An 18,232-nucleotide genomic window follows, 5' to 3' on the forward strand; every position below is an offset into this window, starting at 1 on the left:
CGGCATTGGGTTCACTGTCAGTGTAAAGTGTAAACAGCGTATGCGGCGTCGCTCCTCGGGATGCAGGCATATGCCATCGGCGTGTACCTGGTGCGCAAGTTGACGGCGTCCACACTGCTTCAGCGGCTCAAGGCCACGGGCATGCGGAACCCCGATCACACGAGGGCGATGAGTGAGTCGAACGGGCCTTGTCCCTTACGAAGCCTGCCAGGACGTCTCCGTATTCTGATAATTCGTTCTTGTGTCCGCAGTCAAAGAGAAGCTGCAACACGACCCGGATTCAGAGATAGCAACCACCAGCCTACGAGGTTCTCTCATCTGCCCCGTGAGTTTGCATTATGGCTGTCCATGCGTGCCCGGTCTATAGTTAAGGTGGCTAGTTCACTAAAGATCTTCGCTGCACCAAGGCCTCGGACGCCTATACTAACAGTCAAACTCTGGTACGGAGAATAAACCCCTGTATCATACGTGCAAAAATGTTTTATCAGTGTGCGTGCAAAACATATCTTGCGTAACAAACTACACAATGGATATATCGAATTCCCAGCGTCTCCGATCACCGGCAAACGTGCGAGCTCTGGCGTTCGGCTACCTTGCTTGCGGGCGGAGGTTTTTCCTTGCCCAGCATGAAGCCCCCACTTCGTTACGTTTAGTAGTCGCGCTGTAGCACCCTCCCGGGTTTCAGATTTCTTAACAACCACTGCACTTTTCAGCCAAGCGCCCAACGCATTTTTACAGCAGAGCTGTTAAGGGCTAGTTTCCCCAGGATCGTGTCCGTCAGCAAAGAAATGTCGACACAACACTCTGGACAGCTACAGCCATCTATGAGCAACGGTGGCAACCAGACAGTCAGCTTGCCGGTTGTCTGGTTGCTGCCGTTGCTCATAGATGGCGGTAGCTGTCCAAAGTGTTGTGTTTGCCGGTCGTCTGGTTGCCGCCGTCTCTCTTAGGTCGCGGCAACCTCTCCAGCCTTTGCACTCTTGCTTGCTGAGTTGCGGCCGGTCATTACAGTCGCCGACCGATTATTCGGACTTCGCAGGGACCGAAAAAAAACGATAGAATAATAGAACAGTCCGAAAAATCAGCAGATTGGAAAACTTGCCTTTATTACTTCCAAGTGGGCTTAAAAAAGCCGTCAATAGTGCCTTGTTTAAGGTTATGCCTTCATTTGCGTTCGGCAACTTTCTGTTAGCTTGAGAATCGCTGCCTTCTTTTCTAGCGTTATGGTCAAGTACTTTCTGCGCTTCTTAACGACACATCGCGGCAGCAGAACAACAGATGGGGTCATGACGTCCAAGCCAGTGCTGTCCGAACGGGATAAGAAGCGCAAATCCACGAGCTCAAAATAGCGACTGGCGACGCGAAGGAACGGAAAAACAAAGCAAAATGACAATAATGATGATGATGATGACGTGCAGCTAAATGGAAAAAAGGGCTGGCATGGCGTCACCTAGCGGTAGGACTCGGAATAGTCACGTAACGCTGCCAAACCAAGCCAATCCCTTTGCAGCCAACATAGAATTCAAAATGGCCGTTTCTCTATGGTGTTTTCCGCTGATCGCTCGCGACGTTTTGTCCGAATAATCAAACTTTCGGATTTCAAGCTGTCCAAAACATTGGTCGTGACTATGCATTATTTCTATGGGGTAAGTTGCGGTTCCGCCTTTAGGTCCGAAATATCGAACAAGTCCGAATTATCAGAGTCCGAAAAAACTGTCGGCGACTGCACCTCATTCCCATCATAGCACAGCTTCGCTGATCTTCTTTCCTCACCTGAGTGGAAAGGCTGGAAGTGTTTTTGGTAAAGTGTTTTCTAATGAGCTGCCTTTTTCAGAGAAGCACAGTATCAACACACTCGTGAATATAGAAAGGGACGATATCATTATTAGTATTGACGGAGTTATCAGTGCCATGGACCGTTTATCGGCTAAATCAAGCCCGGGGTCTGACAGGGTGTGTTCAGAGCTGCTGAAATGAACAAATAATTGTCACGGTTGTTCTACTTGCCAGCTTATTCCAGCAGTCCCTTGATACCGGTAGTATTTCAACGATTTGGAAGTCGGCAAATGTAATTCCAATTATAAGTATGGAAATCGCTGTTGTGTATCAAGTTATAGACCTATTTTACTGACATCTGTTCCTTGTGAAATTTTAGAACATATAATTTATTCATCCATAATAAAACACTTTCTAACAATATATTTGTTTCTAACCAGCATGGTTTTCAACATGGCCTTTTCTGTGAATCACAACTTCCTTAACTGGTAACTGATTTGCAGGCCAGCATTCACTCATCCTCACAAACTGACTTTTTTTTTATGTTTCAAAAGCATTTGATTGTGCTCCTCACAGTTATCTTATTAAAAAAAAAATTAGTGTCTAAAAATTAACGAAACTGTATTTACCTAGATTTCAGGGTTCGTGGACAATAGAAAACGATCGGTTATTGTAAACGGCATTAGCTCAGACCCCAAAAATGTTAAATCGGGATTTCTCTATGAATCAGTTCTTGGCCCGCTTTTATTTTTAGTGTACGATATAAATGACCTACCAAAGGAGCTTTCATCTAAAATTCGTCTATTTGCAGACAACTCGTGGTATACCGGGAAATAAAGGATCAAGGTGACTATATTGCTTATGGTGTAATACATGGCAGATGCAAATAGATGTAGCAAAAACGAAAATTACGACATTTGCCTGCTGTCCTTCAACGCTTCATTACGATTTCAAAAGTATAGACTCAAACCTAGAAAAAGTAAGCTCATATAAATATTTAGGCGTTCACCTAACCACAAACCTATTCTCGAACATTCATGTAGAATGCATCAGTAAGAATGCTAATCAAACATTAGGTTTCGTAACAAGGCATTTGTTCATGACAACTGTGGAAACTAAACTTCTTGCATACACTACTCTCATTTGGGCTACGTTAGAATATGCATCTATTGTTTGGAACCTGCATCAAAAATATCTAATTGACAGTCTTGAATCTATACCAGATGGCAACTCTGTTCATTCTAAAAACGTATTCACCTGTAAGGGTTACGCAGGTTAAAGATTCCATCGATTTATTGGCGCTGAATTGGAGGAGGTATCTCGCGAGGTTGTCCCTTTTCCGAGAGATTTTTCATGGCTCATCTGAATTTCCTCAATATTACGTCCCACCGTCTGCACACACTTTCCCCTGCCACGATCAACCAACAAAGTATTTATTCCTTTCGCGAAGACTAACTTGTTTAAATTTTCCCCCTTTGTTCTGGCCACGGCTGACTGGAATGAGTTGGCTAGTGAAATAGCTCTGACCAGAAATCGCAATCACTTCACGTCGCTGCAGCATAACTCACGATGACCCACTTCTTGTAAGCATGTTTATCGCTGATTTGACGGCAGCAATCACTATTTGTTTCCGCATCTTTCCGATGTGTGCATTGGTGACTGTGACTATAATAAATTTGTCTCGTAATTATCGACTTGTAATTATGTGTGCGTGTGTGTGTGTGCGCGCACGTTAGTACCTGTAATTATCGCTTGTGAAATTTAGTTTTTGATAATCACTTTGAGGTAATCTTTTTTCTACTTTTTTTTATTGATAGATATTTCAAATTATTTAAATGATTCTTACAATGCCCCCCTCTCTGTAATTCTCCACCAGGGCCTTTAGAGGTACTTAAATGAACTAAATCGACAAACTCCGTCGTTACCAGGGGTTTTAAAGTGGACAGAATTTGGGTGCGCACGCAGTCGGCGCATTGCAAACCGAGCCTCAGCATCGTAAACTTGGCTCCCCTAGGCCTCCTGCAAGTTGCCGTTTTGTTCTGCAATCTGGTGAAGTTCACGGTTCGAGACGGCGACTAAGTAGGGGCACGTTCTTTGGCTTTTAAACGGAGCGTACATCGTTACGGAATAATAAGCCAAAACAACACCTACAAAACGAAGGGCAATCTAGACACGGCGCAGCCTAACTCTCAACTTAACGGCTTATTTAGGAAAACATTAGGGGTGTGCGAATAGCGAATGGTAGTTTTCGAATCGAACACCGAATCAAATTAAAAATAAAAAGCCAAATATCATATCGAATAGCAATTTTATTTGTAAAAATTTTTCAAAGTGTGCTGCGAAGGAGACTATTATATGTGCAGAGTATGCACCTGGGGTAGAATGTACAAAGCAAAGGCTGAAATGTATAAATTCTGGTAAAAAAAAGAACAAAAAACAGCTGTTGATGGACATTGGGTTCTAAAGGTCCAATTTTATGGCCCAAACATAATCTATCTACCATAAACGTCGCAAAAAACCCAAAGTTACAGCCACGCGTGCCTTTTTTCTTGTTAAAAGCACAACCTAACACCGCAACATTTTTTTTTTGTATATTTCAGAAAAGGTGCTTTTTGCTATATTTGGTCTCAATTTTAAGGGAGAAAAAAAAAGGGCACCCGGGAATTTATTTTATATAAATAAGCAGATAGCTGTTTAATCTGAGTAAACAGGCTTAAACATTACGATCTGAAGCAAGAAAAAAAACCTGTGGTTAGGTGGCGCAAGTCATCGTCCAACTACCGCTATGCATCCATTCCTCCGTCCATCTATTCTGTTTTAGAAAGCCTAGATTTAAAAGAGGGAGCAAGCGAAACTGAAACCAAACCACGGAGACGGCTCCTGCGCAGATTGGTCATACGTGCGCATGTGTTGCATTGTCGTGTGAAAACGAGGCGGCGAACAAACGGAAGAGCGACGACGCCTGTCCAATTGACGCTTTCGTCTTTTCGTCACCTTCTTGCAGTTTGTAATTCAAACGCAGCTATCAAACGGTTGGACACCTTCTTAAATCAAGGCACACTATTTTTCCGTTTGGTTCCGAATCCGATTTTGCGGCTTGCGGTTCCAAAAGAACAACGGCGACAACTCGGCTGATTTCATTGGAGTGGTTAACGTGGTTTTTTTTTGTGATTGTGCAGTCTCCGATTTCTGTGAGTGCAGCAAGTGTGCTCTACATCGGCGCTTCAATTTGAAATGAGGGGCTTTACTCGTGGAAAGAATTAGGCATGGTGCAGTATTCCGGCGCTGCAAACGGGATGTTTCGGTTGTGATTAAAGGGTAGATTGTATCACGATCATGAGTAAATCTGCGTGCTATAAAGTTGTTGGCGTTCGTAATTTTTCTTTTTAAAAGTTTGTGGCGTTCGTTATTTTTCTTTTTTCTAACCTGTGCGTTAGATTTTCGTGAACCAAGACGGGTTTCTCGCACGGTCTGTGTCTAACATCACGGTGGTAACATCGGGAGAAAAAACAACTTTTCTGTCAGCTCCACGCCGACCGCGCGTCTTTGGCCGAATATATTGAATATTCGAGTGGCCGAATACTAGGAATTCGATTTGTGAATCGAATTATTCAGGAACTTTTCATTCGATTTGAATTCGTATATTTGAGTATTCGCACACCCCTAGAAAACATACAAATAAAAATAAAAACCAACACGTGCTGGCGGAACACTGCAAGATGAGGTCTAAACATACTCCCTAGGAAACCAGCATCACTGGTTCCACACATAGTGATATTCTTTGTCGGACAATAACAATCACCGTGTCGAAGGTGGCACAAACAAAAATCGGACATTGTTGCCACCTTCATTATGTGTAAGAGTATGTTCAGCGCCCTCTGCGTACAATGGACAAATAGTAAAAACTTTGTAAGCGGGTTTTGCGGTAACGAATTATGGGGTACATCGAACGAAACTGGGCGTTTCGTGCGGTTCGTTATAAATGAGTTTGACTGTATCAGCAGCAAGAGCGTACCCAAACTTTGCCCCACTATTACTCGTATCTTTACTACGCAAGTCTACCGTAGAGGTTCTGTCGTATTTTCTCTGTTGGGAGGCTTTGCTTGCGTGGCTGCCGAATTCACGTGGCCACGGTTCAGGAATTTGGGTGGTTCGAGTTAGTGCCGAAGATGGGTGGTCTTCCTCACAGGCGTCTAGACACTCCTGCAGCTTTTGGCACGCTCACCTCCTCCGAACCTGGGCTTGTGCCTCTGCAACACCGTCTTGCTAACGCCTCCCACTTCTTGCGAACACTCTTTACCCTGTTTGGGTTGCAGTTGACAGTCCGTTTGGACTCAGCCTTTATTCGTTAAATGTGTGGTAACTGCACGGCTGTTTTTGATGTCTTCTACTTTGTCCTCGCTGTTTCGCGACGTCCTCCGAAAACGCTCTGAAGAGCAAGGCTGCCGGGCGGATTTGTCTGCCAGTGCCCTGTACGAATACTTGGGTCTCTGCTCTCCCTCAGCTGGGCAAGATGCGGATGGGAATCCCGTGCCGCGCCCTGACGTGCCTGCACCTCCAGTGCTTCGACGCCTCCCTGTACCTCCAGATGAACGAAAAGAAACCCACCTGGATCTGCCCAGTGTGCGACCGCCCGGCTACCTTCACCTCGCTCGTCATCGACGGGTGAGTCCTTCTGGCCCCGTCGACTTCCGAGTACTTGTTGTGGCAGAACGTGTGGAGTTCGCGAGTGTTGTACGAGAGCCGTGGGCCAGAATTTCGGAGCCCATTTACTTACCATCACGTTGCCAGATATGAAGCTTGTCTACTTTAGTTGCATTCACATCGCGGAGTGAACCAATACCAAAAGGTTGCGGCCCTACACTTTGCGGAGTTCAGTTGCGCCAAAAGCGCGTCGTACCACCACCTGCTCCACACCTAGTGTCGCGCATTCTCGCAAGTTCACAATCGTTCGGTGTATCCAAGTAAGCGATCTTGAGCAATCCCGCACAAGATTTTTACAAACAACTCGCTTGAAATGCTGGCTTGGTGAGACCTGCTGCTGTCTGGGACTTTGCTTATAAAGATGGCAGGCGAAAGGGATGTTCGGGTCGAACGACAGCATCTTATATAATTGCCAAAAATGTGCGGATTAGAAATGGCATAAATTAATTGGAGGCATAGTTAAACGGTTCTGAAGTAAAATTGGTCTAAAGCCGCCCGTTCTCTCGTTGCAGGCTGTTCATGGAGATCACGATGAAGGCGCCCGGGGACTGCAAGGAGGTGCAGTTCCACGAAGACGGCTCCTGGTCCCCCCTTGTGGCAAAGAAGGAAACCCACCTGATCAACAGTCCCACCTCGGCATCCACTTCGAGGGCGACCACCTCCACAGGTGGGCTTCTCAGGCACGCTGCACTGCGACGCGGCGAAGTGCCGCCCTCCGAGGTCGCATGTGCCCGAACTCGTCGATGGGCGCAATTTTTATACCCCTTCGCCCTTGAGCTGTGACTGGAGCCACATCTACAAGCGCAAGCTTGCCCACACTCCTGGTTCCGAGACGTGCCTTTCTAGTGCGAGCGCTCGTTCTGTGGAGGAAAGTTTCGAAGTCTAAATCTCTCGCTTGTAGCAGTTGCTGCAGTTTCAGCTCAAAGGTAGGCTGGAGCACTCTTCAAGAAATATGAGTTAGGAGCGAACTTCTATAGCTTTTTGTCCCGTGACTTCACGTATCGCAGTTATCTTTGGCAGAAGTAAACGTAAACCGCATTTATTTTTAAAAATATGCGCAGCAATTGCCGCCGTACATGCGACAATCCTCTGCCGCCTGCTATCTGTTGGGAGCGTCGGGACGTCACTGACAGCATTCCCGAGCAAGCTAAGTGACCAGCAAGGGTCATCTGCCCGTGTCACTTGCTAGTTTTTTCTCTCCGCTTTCGCGCTTTCCTACCGTCGGTGCGCTGCAACGAGTGGGTCTATGTCGAAATTTTTATCGGCTATCACGATGCTCCTACAAATAAGGTTGAAATAAAACTTACCTAATACAGATAATTTCTAATATTACAACTTTTACTGAATTCAAGAGCCTTTTGAGCTTCTCTTTAACTCTTTAAGGCTGAACAAAGTACAAAGCAGTGCAATTCAAATTTTTTTTTTTTTTTAACATGTGGTTACGTACGGCTTGAATGGAAAGTTTTCAATTACGAACGAGCCAAACTAGCCGACCAATCGCAAGCGGCGGCAACAATGGCGCCTCTCGATCTGCAGTGTTGAGCGGGCGCGATCGGTTTTGAGCGCAACAACTGGATTGACGCTTTTGCCACGCACCCTGTCGCGTATTTGTGCACCCTTCCTGAGTCGCCGCGACGTTTGCAGCCACGCGGGGAGCAGAAAGCCAGCCGAGCGGGCGCAGCAGCAAGCGTCCTCGGGTGGAGGTCATCGACCTGACGCTAGACTCCAGCGACGACGAAGGGGACCCCGGCAGCCCGGCCCCCGGGGTGGGGCCGCCTCCCCCGCTGGTGCCTTCCTCCTCGGCCGGCCTGTCCCTGTCTTCTGCGCAGGGTGAGTGGGGCACTTTCCCCTACGGTGCAGGGGGCGGTTGTGACATCCCGGGAGGTACGCGCCGAAACGGTTGAGGCCCAATCGCCCGCTCGCGTCTGCTCACAACCGTGTTCTCAAGATCTCTCGCGATGAAAAGACGTGTCGGCACGCTGGCGCCGACTGGGTTTCACTAAAGTGAAGTTTTTACTGTATTTGCAAGGTCAAATACACATATTGTTTATGAGAAATTGTTTTAATGTGGTCAAGATTTTCCGGCCTAGGAAGGCATTGATGTGGGAAAAAAACGGTATGCAGAGCGTAAGTTCGTCTGCTCTTCGCACAGGGGTTGCGATGATGTCGGAACACTGAGCTCTTACTGACCGATTGAAAAAAAATGGTGGGTAGACCTCGAGGCATGTAGCGTGGAAGGAAGTCTACCCACTGTCCTTCCAATCAAAGCCAACTGGAGCTCCGTGTTGTTCCGACGTCGCCATGACTCCTGCGGAAGAAGCAGACGACTTGCTCTCTGCATCTATACAGAAATGTCTACCGTTTGGTAGCTACCCAATGGACGGCTTTAAACACGTGTACGCGAGCCGTCTCAGGTGCGCAAACCGGCCTCTAGGGGTGCAGGTGTGGTGCCCGGACCACGTGTCCGACCGGTCCGTATTACATCCCCGAATGTGGTCCCTCAACTTTCGACCTGGCGACGTCGTTAAAAATGTCGTGCAGTCGCCCGCCGCGATCCTGGCAGCGGCTTTGGTTGAAGCGGCGGATGCCCGTTCTGGTTTAGGTCGCCCTGCGCCCGGAAAGTGAACAAAAACCGAAGCAGATGAGTGTTGGGACGCCGCGAGAATGGCGATCCTGGTGTCCGCTCGCCTTTTTTGCGGGCACTTATACAAGCTACCGCCAAGGTTTCGACGGCGCGACGCGCCGGCTCCCGCGACGCAATTTTTAGAGCGCAGCTCTCGGGGACCCGTTCCCGGCTTGAGTGGCGTCGGAGTAAACCAAGGTCACCCCAAGGTCACGTGACACCCCCCCCCCCCCCCCCCCCCCCCCGAGGTCACGTGACCTCCCCGATGGCGTCATAGTCACTGATGACCTCACCGGCATCCGCATCGTCATCGTCATCATCACTGATGACGTCATCGGCATCCGCATTGTCATCGGCATCATCGCTGATGATGTCATCGAAGTGCGCATCGTCATAGTCACTGATGACATCATCGGCATCGTCACGTGACCCCCCAAGGTCACTTCACCCAACACCTCCTAGAAGACAAGGCCGTAGCGCTGTTCTCGTGACGTCGCAAAGGAAGGCCATCGGGGGCGCGCGTCGAGGCGAATGCAACGCGCGTAGATCGACCGTCGTAACGCGTTTTTAGTCACATACGCGTGTCATATTAGCTAAAATGAAAGCTGCACATAGAAACGGGTCTAGAAATCATTTTATTACACGAGCAAAATATTACACCGCTAAATAATCGGTACGAAATGGCACGAGGTAAGCGTACAAGACGTCTATAGAAAAATGTGATTGTTTTAAGTCGAAAACATTGAGTCATGCAATTATTATTGTAGGAATGCATATTTTATACAGAAATACTTCGACAAAATGGCGAGACATGCAGTGATTTGGAAACAGCAAAACAGAACAGTTAAAAATCAGCTAGACGTAGTCAACGCGGACAAGGCAAGTGTTTCTCACGATCATGTAAGCGACGTTATCGCGTGCAGTCACTGAATTCTTGCATCATACCCCGGCCACATGGCAAAATTAATGTAATTTCCATCGAATGACATTATGGGGTCGACAAATCCGCTTGCGGCGCTCGTATAATCACTCAAGACCGCGAGGTGATTAAATCCTATATATCACTGAATGAAAATATATTAACTTTTCCGTGTGGCAGGGGTACTAAACTTACTACTTAGTCTACTAATTTACTTCTCCCTATGGGGCTCGAGCTGCCTTAGATCAAAACATAACTTATTTTGTACATCATAATTACAGTTAAGATTCTAGTATAAACGCGGAAAAGGCAATAAAATAACTTTAGTATAAATAAACACAGAAGCACGAACAACGCACTTTCAATAATCACACAAAGTTGTTTTTCACCTTCCAGTGAAAACTAGATTAGCGCGCATATTTACAAATGTCGACGCAACTGCACACGAATCATGACAAAGAACAAAGTTGCAATCAATCATGCGATTAAAAAAAAAAACGATTGCAGCATTTTACTTGCGTCCAACATGACCAAGAAAGCCCGTAAATAGGTTGTTTCTCACCTGTCGATCGTATCCATACGTCCCACAATATCCGTGACGTACACATTTGAACACAAACTCCAAGAAGCCTCTCTCTGTCGAGAGAGAGGTCTATCGATTAATCGACCAGTCTTCGTTGGCTAGTTGTCACACATGTCACTCAAACCGAAGCAGGACTTGTTTCTCGAATCCACGGAAATGCCGTAGTATCAAGCGAACACAAAAAAACTACCCTAGACTACGGTGATGACAGAAATACGACGGGAAACAAGTCTCAAAAGTACCACACACGAAAGCAGCGGCGACGAGAGGCTTGGCGTTGTCGACCCATCTCTTGCTCGTGTGCGCTCCCTGCGACAATGACGGATTTCTTTTCGGTTTCCTTCCCTTCTGAGATGTCTCAGCGTTCCTTTTCAGACAGTCAGCAGCTCACACACAACGTAAATTTACCAGAATCGGAGCCATGTGGCATTGGCAGCATCGCAGCCGGTCCTTTCGAAAAGTGTGGAATGCTGCGGAACTGCACGTAGTCCCGCGGTTACGGGGATACTCATAAATATAAATTTGGTACTCTCAACCTTGGTAACGCGTTGTATATTACGTTTATATTATACATATAATAAATTGTACAAGACTGCGCCTTTAAAACGTATATTAATGCCGGATAAACGCGCATGAACACCACCGCGCCGCGGTACTTTTTTTTCACGTCGATAGCGTATTCTCACGTAGTTGCGCCATGGACTTCCTTCCTCCGCCATTGTGACGTAACCTCTCAGAGCGCTCTGGCCTTCTTCTCTAGGAGGTGTTGCTTCACCCCCCCCCCCCCCCCCCCCCCCCCCCAGTACCCTTCCCTCTTCCTCCTCAAGAGCTGCGCTCTAATTCGGTGTTACAGGGAGTTGTAAACGGCTTTCACTTTTTTTGTTACTTTGGGACCGTCTGGGACACGCAGGCCGGGTAGGACCTGCTCGACACACCTGTTGGCGACGTGTTCCAGGCAGTCAGTCTGGCTCTACTGCGACGTGGGATGACCCGTGGCCACAGGCGTAGACTAAAAAGGAAAGGTGGAGAAAAGGGTCCCCCAAATGTAGACCGCCTGGCGCGGCGGGCGTCGTGTGGGACCGTTTTTGGTGGTGGATTAATGAGGTTACTCGTCGGCAACTTCAGTGACTACATACTTTCACCGTATGCGTGTCGTCGTGGGGCGACGCGTCCTCTCTAACTAGAGATGCCCAAACAGGGGACTCGGTGGCCGGGGAACGCTTCCGGTGTGCACGGATTTTCTAGACCGAAGGCCTTGCCGTATTTACGAGGTCTACGCACCGCGTCGTCTCTGAGAAACGGTTGTCATAACGTCGCCCGGATTATTTTAAGTGCAAGGCGAAAGGTCGTTGCATAAAATATGTGCGGTTCGGAAGCGTTCCAGGGCTGCTGGACAAATGGTGTTGGCGTGTTCTCTGGTCTAAAGCGCCTAAATAAAATTGACGTTTCGCGTTTCTTCCAAGACAATCTTTGTCGTGACGCGCCAGGCGCGTACCACGAGCAAGTGCTCCGCCGCCGTTTGCTTCCAATGACCGCACGAAGCACGGGCCTTGTGCATCGGGGCATCAAGGTGCTCTACCCTAGTCGTAAGCGGTCGCAACCCGTTGAATCGCGCTCAGAAGCAAACGTGCGGACCAGTCTCGACGTTTGCACACTTTGGTGACCGTCGCTTTTTCCCCGCAGGCGGTCCGAGCACCCCCCTGGGCGGCGCCCCGTCCCCCTCGGCCCCCCTCATCTCCCTGCCGTCCCCGTCGTCGTCTTCCTCTTCCTCCTCGTCGTCCTCCTCTTCGTCCTCTGCAGCCTCCTTCTCCAGCCTGCTGAGCCCTCCCCTGGGGGGCGCCACCCCGACCCCGTCGTCGTCCTCGGCGGGGGGCGCCGGCCTTCAGTATCAGAACCCCACGCTGGGACCCTCCACCTCTGGGCCCTGTTCCAGGGGACTGCCCATGCCAGGGAGCGGGCTGGCACAGGGCAGCGGGTACGTCCGGCCTCTCTTAACCACTCTACCTTTTTCGTGCGCAATGTGCGTTCACCCTTTGACACGATTAATGTGCCTTTGGAAGTGCTCGACTAAATGCGAAACCACGGGCACCGTGGGAAGTGTTGTCGCCTGTTATGTCTTAGGCAAACTATGCTAGTAGAAACAGAAAGACGAGAGCGTGCGGGTATGTCGGAACGCCGAGCTCAGGGGCCCTACTCCAGACACTTGGTTTAAAAGTCGACGAGAAATCGGACAGCTGCGATTAACCGGCGTCGCACTTGACCCTGGCACCGGCCAATCACAGCAGCCGGGTTTCTCACCGACTTTTTTGCCAAGTGTCCAGATTAGGGCCCCTGGTTGGAACGATTAGTGGGTAGATGAAAAGCTAGCCGCCTTTGTCTCCACTCACTGTTCGAAAGCAAATGCCGAACGCGGGCATTTGGACGGTGGGTGGAGACGAAGGCGGCTGGCTTTTCGTCTGCCCACTAATCGTTTTAACCAGAGCTCGGCGTTTTCACGTCCCCACGCGCTCTCGTCTGGCACCTCATCCACAGTCATTCTGGCACCCTTGATGCACATCCTTGTGCCGAATGCTTCCTAGCGTGTGCGCCTTGATTGCAAGGTCCGTTGGCTGTCCTGGTCTCGTTTTCGAGACCAGGACAGGTTCCTAGGCTGTCGGTGAAGATAGAAGACATTCCTCGAGATCGAGAGGTTTGAGAACTCCTGCCCCGCACTGTAAAAACTTTAAAATGTCAATTTGAAAAAAAAAAAAAAAAAAAGAGTGGAGAGGGAACTTTGGCAAAATATTAGTGGTTGCCAAGTTGCCTTGAAATTGGTTCAGCACATTAGTAGACACAGCTCCGACTAGTAACCCAGATTACGAGTCGCAATAAATATTTTTCCTGAAGTTATTTAAGTTTAAGGTTTTGTTTAGGAGGCCGAGGAGCTCTACTCGTAACGCCGAAATTGTGACGTCGGGCATTCTCGTATGGGCCATTGTGGGGGCAATACAGCTTGTTCCCAGCAAGTTGGAAGCGAGTTGATGCCGCAAAACAAATGCTGAATAAGCTCGCGCGCATAATGTCGTTTTTACAGCAGAGCTATTGAGGGCTAGTTTTGCCCAGGATTGTGTCCGTGGACTAATAAATCTCAACACAACACTCTGGACAGCTACTGCCATCTACGAGCGACAGTGACAACCGGCTTGCCGGTTGTCTGGTTGCCGCTGTCGCTCATAGGTGGCGGCAACCTTCCTTCGGAGGAAGAAGAGCGGGAGCGGACGGAGCGGCAACATGCGCAGCAGCGCAAATGGTTCCGCAACTGCCGCGTACCTGCTTTTGCCTCAAGTTCCACTGCGTCGAGCGCTTTAGATTCCCTTGCGGAAAAAAAGCAGATCGCTCGCCTGGAAATCTACCGCCGAGAAAAGACGCTACAGCTCCGCTGCTCCTCCTTCTTCACTGGAGTGGAAAGACTGAAAGTTTTTTTTTCTTTTGTTGCTTGCTCGGCGCTCAAGTTACCCAATGTGCGACGTTGCCCCGCTGGAGAACGCGTGAAAGTTTATAAACAACAGTTTTTTCGCAATGCCTTTTGTCTGCGATTTTCTCTAGCCGTTTTGAATTTAGGGACTAAAGTTGCATGCCAGGAAGGGGAAAGCCTAAGTATTCTAAAAATGTGTTTAGATAGTTTGGTTAGCTCTAGAAACTGCCGGAGCTCCCTTTTAATTAGTCGAGCAGTCGAAGACCACTAAGCTAGTTGGGGCAGCTCGGGCAAACGGAACGGGCGTCGTGTCTGTAGGTGCCCTCCGGTTCAGCCGGGTGTCCTCCATCGACCCGCCTCCGAGCCGTCTCCGACGACGGCGGCGGCTCCCCCGCCGGACAGCTGTCCTGTTCGAGGGCAAGAGCGGTACGTTCGCAACCTTCGGAGTCGAACCCGACGCAGCAGAGCCGAAGACCACCCGCCGAGCAGCTCCGTGGCTTCGAGGACACGGTCGAGGGTGCTCGGAGTTTATCGAGGCCCGCGCTCTCCCTACGAAGACTAGGGCCCGCCGCTGTGCCGCGCCTTCTTGCTGAGTCGTCGTCGTTCGTGGCCTTCCGGCAGACCGACTATCGGTCGACCCACGTGCAGCTGTGATCGTGTAAATTTGTTGACTGTACAAAAAATTTTTTTGTTCTTCGGTTTAAATAAGATTGCATTGAATTTGTGTGGCTCGCCTCTTTTTACTTGACGGTGCGGCTCCCTGGAGTAGTGGGAGCACCGCCCATGGCGGAACAAGGGCTGCATTTTGCAAAGACCTCTTAGAGACGTGGCTCAAGTTACTTTTCTTTATATCCCGTCTGCTTCTTCGTTAAGTATGTTGTATGTTGCGTTCACCCTGGCTGAACGTAGTATTTGGCACCATCTACCCTGCGGTGGGGGTGTTCCTAAGGAATTAATAGCACTAAATTTTTGTATTGTTGTATCCAAGAAAATAGGTTCGCTATAATACGAGAATTTTGTTATGTTTTCCGACTCTTTTCGCCCACGTACATTCAATGATTCGAACTAGGATAGAATTAATCTTGATACTGGAGTGCATTTCTACATTCGATGCAATATCGGCCGAGAGATGTTACCATAATCAGGTGCTTCATTGTGTTTTCTTTCTCATCTTTGTTTAGATGTTTATTCCCATCAGATATGTGTTTTTTTTTATACCGGCAAAATCTACTCGTTGCCAGAAGCTAACACCCAAATGTGACACTAGCAGTTTGGGTAAGATGTTAAAACATAGACATTATCTGGCCCAGAAGTTAAAAGCAAGTTACAGAAATTTTCGTCGAGAAAATGGCAGCCTGCAATACCCGCCGTTGAACGGATGCATTTGACCTTGCTGAAAGAATGAGAAACTTGAGCCCCCGGTCCCACGACTCGAAGGCGTTTCAAATCCCCTCGTCGATCCAGCCGAGAGCCACTCGCTGCTAGTCTTCTCTATATGCAACCTCCACAGTAGTCTGCCATTAACAGAAGCTGCGTCACGAGAGTCTGTCATCCTGTTCCGGAATGTGTGGCCTGCACTGTTGCTTGCGCAGCGGGAGCACCTGGCAAAGCTGCAAGCTCGCGTTTGCCACCTTCGCTGCTTACAGGGCTAGAAGCGCACTGAATGTGGCCTCTGCTCTGTTTAAATACAGCAGTAATTGACTCCGTACATCCCAAGGAAAGAAAGTGCCACAAAGTACCGAGCTTGAGCTCGTGCCCATTAGGGTGGCCACCTCTCGTTCCTCGTAAATTACTGTTGGCTAGGATGCATAAGGCTTGCAAAACCTAGACAATGGGCATAGAGCTTGCCAACTTTATTGCCGTCGTCTCTAAATTTTGGACGGTTGCTGACTGTGGATCTTGCGAGGTGAAAGTAACTTGTCTACCTAACCTACTTGCCTAGTCCGGTGTTTCCCAGTGTACGCGTAGGGAGAGTGTTCGCTGAGTGACGTCGCTCCGTACTGCCCCGACTGACCTCTCCGAGCTGCGGCGCGTTTGCGACTCCCGTTTTTCGCGACAGAGAGCAGAGTAGGGTGGAAGGGTCGGAGCCAAGGCGCTGAGAAGAGGCCCCATTGGCCGCTCTGTTCCCAGGCTGCACGAGTCGTCCGGCTCCGGCCTGGCCCAGGGGAGCCTGCCCAGCAGCTCCCTGTACCCGGGCATTGGCGTGATGGATGCCAGCACGCCGCCCTACTACCCACCGGTCTCCAGCCCCTTCCCGGAGTACTTCACCTCGTCGCACCCCATGTACCACTATACCAGTGAGCAGCCGCCACACCTTGCTCCCGGCCGGTGCCCCACCCCCCCACGCGAAGGGAGGCGCGGTTAGTCCCGGGGAAGCGGGTTCGGTCCCCTCGTATGAAGTGCTACTGCTTCGTGAAGTGTGTCGCGCGAATGTTCGGTTGCGTCGGGGACGGGAGCAGAATGCGGCAAATCGGCGCCATTATCAGCGGTCCCAAGGAAAAAAACGAGGAAGAGAGCGACAGAACAGCGGGGGAAGAAAGTGGACGATGGGTTGAGTGCGTTCATTCTGCCACAGCGAGTTGAAGTTGTTAGAGTGCTTGTCGTATTTGCCTATGTTTATGCAATGTGTGCCACCGGTGTGTTTTTTTTTTTTTTTTTTTGCAAAATGAGGCTATAAAACGCTAGATACAGACCTTGCAAGGTATGTTCTGCTTTGTGTACCGTAAATTGCCACGTAGAAGTCAACCTTCTCAGAAATAAGTATCTTAAAAGTAAGTATCTACTAAATAAAAATTGTCATTGAAGAAATTTTTTTGGTCAGAATAGACCCTTTTCAAAAGTCTGTGCCGTCTGTCTGGCTTTGCTTGCTCACATACTTTGAGCATGTATTGGACAGGAGGTCTATGTCAGTGTTTGATGTAGACTCTGATCCAGTTGCACGCTTTGTGAGGAAGCAGAAATGACCATCATGTTGCTTGATGGACTTTTGAAGTGTCTGCTTGGGGAAAGGGGGTCGAGTTATATCGGAGTTCACCTATACGCAGTGATATACGGTACATCAAAGCGTTGCAAGCAATGTGGTCACATCGACACAACTGTTACGAAGCGTCTGAAATGCATATGATGGCACCTTTCCCTCAAGATTGTTATATAAATGTGTGGGTTGCATGGAACGATGCACAGCTTATCGTGGCGGTCCTTGAGTTTTATCGACGGTTGTTTCAGAAATTGTAAGTTGGAAGCGAGATGGGTTTACTTGGTTTCTCTTCACCTTTTTCTTGAGCAAACTGCCAATGGAGGTATCTGTTCCTTTGACTATAAGTAATCTGTCCACTGGGCCCTTCGTAAATATTGTGGGTACCCCATGCTCAAGGACCAGGGGGAAAAATAATTGTACTGCATATGATATCGTGCACCCACATCTTTGGCAGCAATGTTGCACGAAACACAAGAGGGGGCAGTCTTTTGCAATTGAGGTACCCCACAATTATTTTCCACGGTTCGTGGGCCGTTTATCGGAGAATGTTTGAATTATAGTGGCCGGTGTTGAAGGCACCTTGGCCGACGTATCACCGTTTTTACGCTCGTGAACCCGGGGTGACCTTCACGATTCTCCTTGCAGACTTTGACCTGTACTCGCTGCTGACCAACGACTCCGAACGACCCGTGAGTTGCGTTTCTTTCGTTGCCAGCTTAGGGCCGCACATGTTTGCGTCGTGCAGATTGATGGGTTGCACTGGAGCAGAAATGCTAAAAATTTTGGCTGCACGAGCGTTAGCAGTGCAGTGCTTACGCTTGTCACTCTGGTGGGACTCGGGCATTAGACTTCCCCAACTGTTGTGCAGAGCTTGCAAAGTGGAGAGGCTCTTGCGTAATAATGCGCAAGAACTGGACTTCATTTTGCGCAGATATCGAGAGCTTGTATTTTTGGACAGCGAGGGGAGAAATGGTGGCACCGCTCTACAGTACTTGCGATGAACGGTTGGGTCACTAGAAAGAACCCTCCATGGTATACTCTGGGTTTTTGAGCGCAGCTCTTAGGGGCCCGTTCCCGGCTTGAGTGGCGTCGCCGTCGGCGTAACCAAGGTCATCCCAAGGTCACGTGGCCCCCAAGGTCACGTGACCCCTCCCCGTCACGTGACCACCCCCAGGGTCACGTGACCCCCGCCGAGG

General features: G+C 49.0%; 1 protein-coding gene across 1 annotated transcript in view; it reads left to right on the forward strand.

The window, feature by feature from the left end:
- LOC8052466 (E3 SUMO-protein ligase PIAS2) overlaps positions 1-18,232 on the forward strand; it is a 41,277-nt gene that overhangs the window by 21,622 nt on the left and 1,423 nt on the right. Inside the window, exons 6-13 of the mRNA XM_029988882.2 lie at positions 67-172; positions 252-325; positions 6,281-6,441; positions 6,993-7,147; positions 8,125-8,310; positions 12,289-12,580; positions 16,190-16,356; positions 17,682-17,725. Coding sequence (XP_029844742.1) covers positions 67-172; positions 252-325; positions 6,281-6,441; positions 6,993-7,147; positions 8,125-8,310; positions 12,289-12,580; positions 16,190-16,356; positions 17,682-17,725 — 1,185 coding nt within the window. The remainder of the gene's footprint in view (positions 1-66; positions 173-251; positions 326-6,280; positions 6,442-6,992; positions 7,148-8,124; positions 8,311-12,288; positions 12,581-16,189; positions 16,357-17,681; positions 17,726-18,232) is intronic.

This window comes from Ixodes scapularis, unplaced genomic scaffold, assembly GCF_016920785.2.
Source record: "Ixodes scapularis isolate PalLabHiFi unplaced genomic scaffold, ASM1692078v2 PGA_scaffold11__112_contigs__length_91849675, whole genome shotgun sequence".
Classification (NCBI taxonomy): Eukaryota; Metazoa; Arthropoda; class Arachnida; order Ixodida; family Ixodidae; genus Ixodes; species Ixodes scapularis.